An 11,872-nucleotide genomic window follows, 5' to 3' on the forward strand; every position below is an offset into this window, starting at 1 on the left:
TATATATATATTTCAAAGCCTGTAAGAAATATTTATGGCTGGTACATTTTCTCAATTCATTGCTATTGGCAAGAAGATATGTACACAGCACCTCAGATACAGATTCTGTCGCATCCAATTCCGCCCCCGGGGATGCAGCCAAGAAACTGGAACCTTCCAGCGTTCGTCCACAGATACTCAGAGGAATCGAGATGCCCAAGCCAAGTTTGGAACTACACAAACAAGAAGCTTGAGTGTGACTGCTCGGACAAAGTGCTGCCACTGAGGAAACGGTTTCACTGGAGGCACCGTTGACTTTAAATAAACCATATAAATCATCATTTCAGGCCCCAGACAGAGACAGAGTGTGTGTATACAGACAAAGAAAAGTAGAAAACAGTAAAGCATGACTAATGATTATGAATGTGAGGCATATGGAGAGCGCAGGAGTTGATGCCAGTGTTGTGTGTGGCCTTACAGGCAACACATAGGCCCTGGCATATGTGATAGTAAACCCATTGTTTCTGATGCATCCATTAGAGTAGAAAGAAGAAAATCTCCAACAAACCAACCAAATGTGACATCCCGTCATGGCTGCCAAAGACCTTGAGGCCATGGATTACAGATACACATCTATAGTGCTTCCAAAACCCTGTTGTAGTGCTCTCTGGAGTGGCTCTAATACACACTTGGCTTCTTCAGAGAGTTTCAGTTATTTTATTTATTTATTTCTTTGTATTGTACATGTAAACACACAGACATCTTGTATTCCTGAACTTGCGCCAAGCTCTGTGCCAACAATGAACTGCTGAAATGTCTGAGCATCCATCAGGAACAGAGCTCTTTCGCATCCTGTGCTGGTTCTAAGCGGAATTCTCCTTCTTGTGATTACATGCATCGCTGGGAATGTCTTATTTGATTTGTTCATGCAATATTAAAAAACATTATGTTTGACAAGCAGTCAGGCTTATGCAGTGTCAATGCTCCAGTGCTGTGTCAATGTTCAATGGTTTCTGGAAATGAAGATGGTAAGAGATTTAAAAAAAAAAAAGGTAAATACAATTAAGTTAAATACACTAAATACAGCCCACCACTGATTTATGTAAACTAGTGTGGAAAATGTAAAGCCTTCTTATTTTAAAACTGAAACACTTTTATATCGGAAAAAAATAAAATAAAAATGTTTTCTATTACTCTAAAAAAATATATACATTTTCATGCTTTGCAAATCTATTCAGTTCAAACATAAAAAGGCCGGTTCAAAAAATGATTCATATGCCAAATTTACACTGCTATTATACTGTGTTTGACCTTGAAAACACTGAAGCTTTTTCCATCCAAGAGAAAGAAAAAATAAGTCAATTTCCTCTTTTTTTTTTTTCTTTTCTTCCTCCTCTAATTCCTGGTCCCAAAGCTTCCATGTATTCCTTCTCCGCTTTCCAAGCAGGCTCTCGTCTTCATCCTACTTTTTTTCAATGTACTTTTCACACCAGATTCAGAGTTGGAGCCTCCGAGAGAGTCAGTGGCAGCTTTGTTGGTGTTTGCTCGCCCATGGTCCTCATCCCTCCTTTCCTCTCTTTTCCTGTTCCAGCATTTGGAGATAGAGCAGTGTTTGTGTCAGTGCCGAGATCTGGCTTGTGGCTTGTTGCTGAGTGGCAGTGGAGAGGCCTGGGAGAGATTTGGAGAACCGAATCTGCTTCTCACAACAGTAACAATGTTTCAGTGTCTGGATCCGCACGTCCAGAGATGCCTCATCCAAAGTGTCCTCTCTCTCCTAGGGCTTGGCAGAAACCAACATATCTGATCCCTCTCCTACTGCTGGCAGCTGTCGGGCTGCAGCTGTGTGTGTGTGTGTGTGTGGATATTGTCCGTCTGTTGGCTTTGAGCTCAATCTCAAGCCATCGGAGATCTGTGCCGTCCCTGTGAACCTTCTGATCCTAGACACACAGTGTGTATGTAAGTCTGAGTATATATATGTGGCCACTTCAAGGATAAACAACTGCAAATGACCACGTAGATGAATGATGCTAGTCAGTGACACATGCGGGAAGTGCTTCAAACTGCATTACGGACGTATTTGTGCGACGTGACACTGAAAACGTGCTCAAATCCCTTTTAGAAGTCTTGACTGACACTGCAACTGCTAATCCTGAATCAAAGCCCTTTGTTAACATGTCTGTGAGGAGTCTAAACAGTTACTGTTTATAATCCTGGATTGCAGCTACAGCTCATTTTGATGTTGTTCGCTCGCTCATGTATAGCGCATTCAGCCCCGAGGATTCGTAAGGGTTTGCATTTTTTCTTTTCCTTTCCTCCATCTCTTTCGAATTCCCTCTCTTCTCTTTTTCTTCATCGTCTTTGTCCTTCTCTGATCTCAATGCATCTGGTCTTGTGTCTGTCTATCTCTGTTGGCGGTAGATGATATGGCGCAGTGGGCTAGCTGTGATCTTAATGCAGAATGCTGGACGTCAATCCCTCTTGCAGTCGCCGAACAGCAGGTGAGGACCATCTCACTCTCCATCTCTAGCTGTGCCCTTCTTTCCCTCCCTCTGTAGTTGCCTTCCAAGTGTCTTCTCTTATCTATCTCCTGTTTACCCATCAGCCCACTGGATGTTCACCATACAGTGACCTTTTAAAGAGACAGTTCACCCACAAAATGAACATTTTTGTCATCATTTACTCACCCAGATGTCGATCCAAACCTGTTTGACTTTCTTTTTTTTAGGTGGAACACAGAAGCAGATATTTCTTAGACTTTTTATGCTAGGCATGCTGCGGTAGTAGGTGTTACCGGTGTTACGCCGTGTTCGGATGTACACCAATTACATTACTTGGCCACCATGGCACTGCCCCCATAGAAATAAAAAACATTTAGTTCAGTTGGACAACAGACGGTATAATTATAAACTGAAAATGTGCAGTCAGTAAAGCCACTCCCTATACACAGAGTTTATGCAAGCGTGAATTCGAAAGCAATTTCAATACCCCCATATTAATAAATTATATACAACCCCCCACCCTGGTGTTATCGATAATACTGGTGTTGTCGCAAGTTTATTTACACATAATGTAAGGACAGTAGGGCTAGGATTGGGATTAGGATTAGATCAATACAGCGGCCACTAGGGTCACATAACTCAGTGGGTCACAGAATTCAGCACAACACCGGTGTTTAAATTACTTTTTGATACTGTCAAGCTCTGAAAAGGCACAAAAAAAATTTGTTGGAAATGGTTGTATGGACTATTTTATGGTGCGTTTGCATACTTTTTATGACCTTGACAAGACCTTAATCACAATATGCTTTATGAACATTCTTAAGAATTTCTGAATTTTTGTGGTCCACTGAAGAAAAAAGTGATACAGGATCGGAAGCAACATGAGGATGAGAAGATGAAGTCTCATTTTTGGGTGAACTACCCCTTTAACTCTTCCTCCTAGTCTTTTCATCCACTTCTTGCACCCTCTTCCCCTTAAATCTCAGTAATGTCACCCTTTTTCCCTTCATTTCCCCCTCACCCTCCATCTTTCTCCGCCCATCACTTCGTTCCACTCCTTAAATCTCTCCTTTGGCAGATCTCTATCGTTATCGCGCTCCAAATAAATCTCTCCTCTCTCTTTTCTTTTTTCCTCTCAGTCTGTCTATCTTTCTTTCTCAGTGGTAGTAGGATCAGAAGCTTTAGCCGTGTGATCTGTATTGATCAGTGAGCAGTGGGGTTATGCTGCTCTGGTTGACTGTTGTTCTGCTCTGCCCTGCCCTCCTGCTCTCTTTCAGCCCATTTCCATCACCATGACAACAGGTTGAGTGTTGGCCGGTGAGGCACTTCCTGTGGTGGCCAAAAGAAAATATTTCATTCAGTTTTTTGAATATCTATACACACATGATTTCAGCTCCGGGCTTTATTAAAGGAACGGTTCACCCAGAAAATTGAGTCATTCTGTCTGATTTGTGAAAAGGATAAAACTGGTTCATTAAAAGAACAGACTTAAAAAAGAAAAGAAAAGATTCAGTTCTAAAGTCCAACTCTCAGCAGTTTGGTGATAATCACATAGATAATTGTATTTTGAACCCAAGAACCTCTGTAACGGGATCAAGCGTGCCGCACAAGTCCTGAAAAGTGAAGCCAAAGTGTCTCGATCGCCCGCCGGTGCCTGGTCCCAGTATAGGTCATAAAGCCCGCCTCAAGTCAAAAGAACGAGATGGAAACTAAATCAAATTACACTTCAAATGAATTTTTTCCAAATATGTTTTCTGTCATTTTAGGTCGTTTTTTTCACGCTGATGTCAATTTATGTGTTTGTTTTTTAAAATAAGTTTGGTCTTAGTTAGTTATTTGATGCTCTAAAAACGGGAATGTGACATCATGATTGACAGCTTCTCTAAATGAAGTAGTCACTTAGGCACCAACTGACTTTTTGGGGGATTTTCGGGAGGGGATTGGAGCTTCAGCTTTAAATTCTACATGACCATAACTGTTTATTTCACACTGACATAATGAGTTGTTCTGCGAGTCAAAACGGTTTCTGCGAGAGTGAGGACAGGACCTTGATATCGTGGCTTTACTTTCTGCTCAATACTGCACAGACTTGGGTACCGCGCTCACTACTGCGCAGAAGCAGGTCCCAAATCTGCGCAAGATCTCAGCACCATATTAGGACTTTGACGGCTTCAGTTTTCACCATGGAAGAGAGTGAAGGGGCGTCGTCCATCTTTTTTTACAGTCTATGAACAGGATCAATGAATCAGTAAGCTGAATAATCCAACTTCCAACTCTAGAATGAATTAGCCCAATTTGAGAATTGATCAGTCTGATTCATTAACAAATTGTTCAGTCTGATTTGTGAACTAAGTCAACTGATTTATTGAAATGAACCCACTCAGAAGAATGATTCATTCATTGAATCAGCTCTTAAAGGGGTCATATAATGGTACATGCACTTCTTCAAGTTGATTGTACTGAAATGTGTGTTGGCAGTGCCTGTACACAACCATCATAAAATGATACAAATCCATCCAGTGTTTTTGTTTTAATCTCCTTATATGTTTTCCCCTGCCTCAAATCGAGCCGTTCGACCGTGTGACGTCACACGATTGGACGCCCCTCCCGCGATTGTTGAATGACAGCAGCGTTTCAACACAGACCCGCCCTCGCTCGTGAGCCAGCTGTCAATCATAGTCCGCGCGGACCGGCGCGGTCATTGTTGATATGCTGGAGCACTGTCTATGAGCAGAATTGCATCTAAGCGATTGTGGTGTTCTGTTCTTGGGTGCAATAAGGAACCCAGCAGTCATTTTAATGTTCCTAAATCCGAACCGCTGAAGACGCAGTGGCTGAGTTTGTTTTCGAAGGGAATATTCCCCACGAGGAACGTCAATGCTTTCATGTTTGCGCGAATCATTTCTCACCAGACTGCTTTATAAACGAGGGTCAGTATAAAGCTGGTTTTGCTAAGAAGCTGCTCATGAAAAAAAGGATCTGTACCAGCTATTCGTGTTCCTGCTGAACCTCTAGAACAACTGAAGTGAGTGTAACGTTTTATTAACCTTTATATTAATATTTATATCTTTGCAAATTGCTAGCTGCACGCTTCACGATGAATGCGTCTAAGGTTTACACTCAGGGTACATTACGGCATGGTTTCCATGTACGACGTTCTCAATATAATTCATAATCCATAATATTACAAACTTTTAATTTAGACCCTAAATAATCATATTAGCTTGTACAAAAATGGCATTATATGACCCCTTTAAGCTCACTCACTTAAAGGAGAAACATATAATCATTGAATTTGAGAACTGCTGTAACCGGATCAATGAATCAGTAAGCTGAACAATTCAACTTCCAATTGCAGAATGAATTAGTCTAATTTGAGAATCAATCATTAAAAAAGTTCAGTCTGATTTGTGAACAAAATCAACTGGTTCGTTAAAAAGAACTGACTCAAAAGAATGGTTCATTCATTGATTTAGCTCTTAAGTTCAACTCAACTCACTCGTACAGGAGATAATAGCAGTTGTGTGGGAAATAATTTTAACTCAAGAACCACAGTAAATAGATCAATGAATTAGCAAGTATGCAAATTATCTGAATCAGTCTGATACATGAACAAAATTAACGTTCATTGATTCGCTTCTCATTTTCAAATCACTGGTAACTGTTCTTGTGCCATCAACTCAATGGAAGGGATATTGTCAGGGAATAAAGATGTAATTTCAGTCTGTTACTCACACAAATCTATCAAATAACTTCAAAAGACCTGGAATACAGCAGCCAAGTAAATAATGTCAGAACAATACCTTTAACATTACAGTCATTTGCAGCCAAGAGGATTATCGCCCCAGGCAACACGAGCAACTGAAACCTCACGGGCTCTGCAGCTCACAGAGCACTCTCAAATACATTTTCATGAAGCTCCAGCATAAAAGCCACCACAGTCCTCATAATTATTAAAGAAACCGGCACATTTTATCAGGCACAGGTGCACGATGCACACTCTCAGTGAACACATCATGACTGAATTATGAATCATTGACCACATAGTGAACCGCCATCACCTGAGGTGTGTCTGCAAGGTCGCACACCTGACGATCATCAGTCGTCACCCAAAAAAAACCACTCATCGTCATTCTCTTAGCTCACGCACAATGCTAACAATTCTTATTCCAATCTACAAAGGCCACCTATTATATTTTTAAAGATGTGCAGAAAAAAGTGGCACACCTAAATCAAGACCAAATGGACAAAAAAAAAAACCAAATATTGCAGTATTTATTATAAATGATTAATCTGTGCGCATCTTTTTGAATTCACGTGCCCTAGTAATCTTTATTAAAATGAACTTCCCCTCCAACTTGCAACAACATCTCTTCTGTTATGTTCACAGGCAATTTTTTCTTATTCAAGAAACCATTTTACTCAGATATACGTCACAATGGGGAAGAAAAATCTATCGCTGCAATCATGCCGATTTTAAAGAAGTAGTTCACCCAAAAAAATTTAATTCTGTCATTATTTACTCACCCTCATTCCATCCCAAACTTCCTTCTTTTGTGTTCCACAGAAGATATAGAGTTATAAAGGTTTGTAACGACATGAGGGTGACAATTTTCATTTCTGGGTGAACAATTTCTTTAACATTTCTACATTAAATTACAATTGTAGTAACAGGTTTTGAAGCTTGTGTTTATGATCAAACAGAGTTGCATTAGTAGCAAACAGAGCTGTGAATGACGTTGGAACTTGGGAGGTGATCACACTGTCCTGCTTCTGCGTGATTCTGTTAGTATGCCAGAGAATCTCAGTGGTGTCCAGTCCTGTTAGCCAGCTCTGCTGTGTCTGTGTGTTTGGCCACAGAAAGGAAATAGAGCTGGCTGATTCTGAAAGCTGCAGACCTGCAAGCTGGCCGCTCTTCCTGACGGCGTTCATTGAACATGAGGCGGTAAAGCCGGAGCTTTCCTTTTACATCTCTATTAATGCCTGTAATTCTTTGTTCTGGAATCAGAGCCAAACCCAAATGTTTGAAATGATGCAAACAAACAAACCCTGGGTGATATTTACTGTAACGTGAACGACACTGTTTTATGATCCAGCACTTGTGCAACTGATTCACATAAACCCCTTTTGTTAACATTAGGCAGGTAAAATGGGTTTATTTATGTCCATATGTAAGTCTCCGAGACACATTGACCGCACCAACCTCGTCCTGTCCCGCACTGTGGTTTTACAGTCTTTACCAGTCTTCACAAAAGTGCATCACTTCAAAAGTACTGACAGATTTACCAACCATCCATCCGTGAGTGATTCCATTCAGCCTAGCAGGACAAATAATCCGAGCAGGCACGCAGGTAGTCCAAGGACACCGCTGCTCCTGCTCTCCGAGTTTGATTTATCGGCTTTGCCGCCAGAGAGATGCGATCTGAGCGTATCTGTGCTGGACCGAGGGAGCCTGGTCTTAATCAACGGAGCCTCACAGATGTACAGAGATGATTAGGCAGTCCAACAACCTGCTGAGACTCAATAGTCAATGCCGGGCACGGATAGAAGATCTCTGTAAGTGTGCTAAGAGGAAGCTGAGATAGCAAGCTGGGCACATGCAACATCACATTTGAGGTGGATGTTTATTTTAGCAGATGATCCGAGATCAGCCTAGGGGGTTTCAGCATGTGAGCTGATGTTATATTTATAAGCAGTAGGTTCCTCCTACTTTACAATGGGGTGGTGTGGCCTAGTGGTTAAAGGTGTGGAATAATAACGAAAAGGCTGTAGGTTTGAACCCCACAAGGGCCAATCCAAGCACTATTGTGCCTGTGGCAAGGCACTTAACCCCATGTAACTCCAGGTGATTGTCCTTGTTATAAGTGCACCATAAGACCTGTTTCACTGCACTGCAGTATGTGAAAAAATAATGAAGGAAATAAAGTGATTTCTAGGTTACATAGTATTTTCTTTTAAATTAAATCAAATAATGTAAATATGGATATTGAATGTTATGAAATCTAATTTAACACCACATTTTCATCCAAAAAAAGCCAAATCGCTAAGTGAAGCAATAAATATGAGAAAAATGACAAATATGACAATGCACAATCCACCCCGTAGTGGCAGCAATAACTTCAATTTGTTTGCAAACACACTCTCACCAGGAAAAACAATAGGTATTATTTTTATTTTCCTCTTATTATGACGCGAAAAGTGAGAGTAACCATCTACTTACTGACTGGTAAGATGAATGTATAGCTAGCCACATACATTATAAATAAACATTATAAATGCCTTTATGGTCTCTTTTGATCGATTCAGTGCACACATTTAATGAACAAAACCGATCGATTTTAAATCGAACTTACCTCAAACTTCTCAACGGTAGCATAATTCTGACCTCATTCATAACCATCCATTATATATTATTTTGTAAACCATTATTTTAAACCATTATATCCATTATATCCATTATAAAAGACCAGTATCCCTTCTTCCATTTGCTAAAACACTTGAGTGAGTTGTGTTCAAACAAGTCTCTACTGGTTGGACAACAACCCGTCTAGTTTCAAAAGCAGCCACTCAACCAAGACTGCCTTGCTCTCTGTAATTGAAGCTCTGAGATTGGCAAGAGCAGCTTCCAAATCATCACTACTCATCTTGCTGGATCTGTCTGCTGATTTTGACACGGTTAACCACCAGATCCTCCTCTCAACCCTCATGACAATGGGCATCTCAGGAATCGTAATTCTAGTGATTCAAGTCTTACCTGGGTTCTTCAGGGAGTCTTGGACGGCAGAGGTGTTTGAGTGGCAACATCTAGCTACTGGGGTGCCTCAAGGCTCAGTGCCTGGACCACTTCTCTTCTCCATCTACATGATATTACTAGGATCTGTCATTCAGAAACATGACTTTTCCTATCACTGCTGTGCTGATGACACACAATACCTCTCATTTCAGCCAGATGATCTGACAGAAGCTGCTCGCATTTCTGACTGCCTGACAGACATTTCGGACTGGATGAAGGACCACCACCTTCAACTCAACCTGGCAAAGAAAGAACTGCTTGTGATCTCTGCCATTCCAACGCTTCATCGCAACTTCTCCATTTAGCTAGGTTTGTCATCCATAATTATTTCCAAGACAGCCAGGAACCTCTGAGATGTGATTGATGATCAGTTAAACTTCACAGACATCCTGTAGATTTGCCTTGTACAACGTTAGGAAGAACAGCCCCTTCCTATCGGAGCATGCAACACAACTCCTTTTCCAAGCTCTTGAACTATCCAGACTAGACTACTGTAATGCTCTCTTGGCAGGCCTTCCAGCATGTACTGTCAAACCTCTGCAATGGATAAAGAATGCTGCAACAAGAGTGGTATTTAACGAGCTGAAGAGAGAGCATGTCACACCTCTCCATCAATTTGCACTGGTTGCCAATAGCCACTCGCATCAAATTCAAGGCACTAATGTTCGTCTAGTGCCTACAGAACGACCACTGGCACTGCTCCCCCATACCTAAACTCACTACTTCAGATGTGCCCTCCAGAAGCTTGCAAGCTTTTTCGTCAACACGTGACCCGTTAATACTAACACTCATTATTCTATAATTAATATTAAAATATATATATATATATATATATATATACACCTTGCTACATGTACTGTGTTAGACTAACTGGAACTAGTCACAGCACTTGCATATTGTTGATTTGATTGCTTCTGTTGTTCTCCTCATTTGTTCTCCTCATGTGTAAGTCGCTTTGGATAAAAGCATCTGCTAAATGTAAATTTAAATGTACTGACAACTTTCACTGTTTGCACATTGATTGATATGATGTATGATGATTGCATACTGTGTAAAATATTCACATTGACACTGAACTCTCCATCGGAAGTGAATGACGTCCGGTCTATTGTCTAACATAAGCAACAAAAAGTCAGCTTTTGTCCTCGCTAGCAGTCTATTTGAAAGCTTTCAATACAGGTTGCATTCAAAATCTGTAAATCTTTTCAGCCACTAACAGTTGTCTCTTTTATCAATAACAGATAAAGATGAAAGAAATAAGTACAAAAGGTAAAAACATGCCTGAAATGAGCTAGGCTGCTTTTCAAACGTTTTTGAATATAAAGCAGCAATTCACAGCTGGGTCAAGTACTGATCTGACAGGGGGGATGAAAGTAATATTTCACTGTGTTGCATCACTGGATCAGTCCATTCAGCTGTCAAAATCTGCACCAGCAAACACTAAATGCAACAATCAGTCTCTTTCAAGCTCTTACAGATAGCACACTATGTTTGATGGGCAGTGAACTGAAAGATGAAATGGCGGGAGAAGTTGAGCCGAATGTCTGCTGGTGTAGGATTTGAAATTCTAGAAAACCCTCCCATCAAGATGTTTGTATTTGAAACAGACAGAATGTGCACTAAAGTGAAGGACAGAGTGTGTGTATTTACCAGTTCCTAGTTCGGTGTGTTCCAAGGAAGTGTGCTGGTTCTGATGGACCCACTCCCCATTGCATTTAAAGAAGATCTGGAGGGCGGGCCGTGCACGGCAACGCAGTTTGATGGGGTTGCTCTTGACGATGTACGCATCATCGGGCTCCTGCAGGAAGTGAGGCAGCGTTCCAGACATCGCTGAGAGACCATCACGTGACCCTGCAACAAACATTCAGGAATAAGGCGTCAGCTTTAGGAGAAACGTTAGTTTAGAACGTCTAACCGAGCAAATCCACTCGGATGACAGCTACCTATCTGCGAGTTCCTATAATCAGACATATCAGCCAGGGTTCCCTGAAAGCAAGCTTACTCACTCCTTAACTGGCCTGTCAATCACTTTGAAAAGCGCTCTCAGGTTGGATGACGTTTTCAAACGAGCACCACATGAGCCGGTGACAGCGAGAGATAAAGTAGAAACTGCCCTAAAGCAGCTGAAGGTGGATTTCAGCACCAGGGACAGCAGCCAGCTGATACTCAATAACATAATCATTTTCAGGACCGTGGACAGCTCCTCTTGGCTCTGTAGCTTCACATTATATGCAGATATTTGCTCTGTTCCAAAACCTAGTAAGCTGCTAATGGAGGCAACATTTTCAGGCACCATATACACGCTTGCCAACGCAAATACTTCTCCAAAAGTTGGGTAACTTAATTACGCTGCCTCCTAAAATACCAAATTTTTGACTGTCCTAAGGCAGCACCACGTTTCCAGGAATCCCAACATTCACTGTAATGATCATGATAAAAAATTTGATTATAAATAAATATTTAAATATTAAGGGAATATTGAATTTCACTGTGCTACTTTTACATTCTTTTTTTAATGTAAACATACGCTAGACAGATTCATAAACATTATTCATGCTTTTACAAAATTCTAGGACGATAATTGTAGGTGAATATATGTGCT

At 41.0% G+C, this 11,872-nt stretch overlaps 1 protein-coding gene across 1 annotated transcript in view; it reads right to left on the reverse strand.

The window, feature by feature from the left end:
* unc5da (unc-5 netrin receptor Da) overlaps nucleotides 1-11,130 on the reverse strand; it is a 73,030-nt gene extending 61,900 nt beyond the window's left edge. The window contains exon 1 of the mRNA XM_056242211.1: nucleotides 10,921-11,130. Coding sequence (XP_056098186.1) covers nucleotides 10,921-11,098 — 178 coding nt within the window. The 5' untranslated portion in view covers nucleotides 11,099-11,130. The remainder of the gene's footprint in view (nucleotides 1-10,920) is intronic.
* Between the last annotated feature and the right edge of the window lie 742 nt (nucleotides 11,131-11,872).

This window comes from Rhinichthys klamathensis, unplaced genomic scaffold (assembly GCF_029890125.1).
Source record: "Rhinichthys klamathensis goyatoka isolate OS25496 unplaced genomic scaffold, OSU_Roscu_1.1 h1tg000709l_1, whole genome shotgun sequence".
Taxonomy (NCBI): domain Eukaryota; kingdom Metazoa; phylum Chordata; class Actinopteri; order Cypriniformes; family Leuciscidae; genus Rhinichthys; species Rhinichthys klamathensis.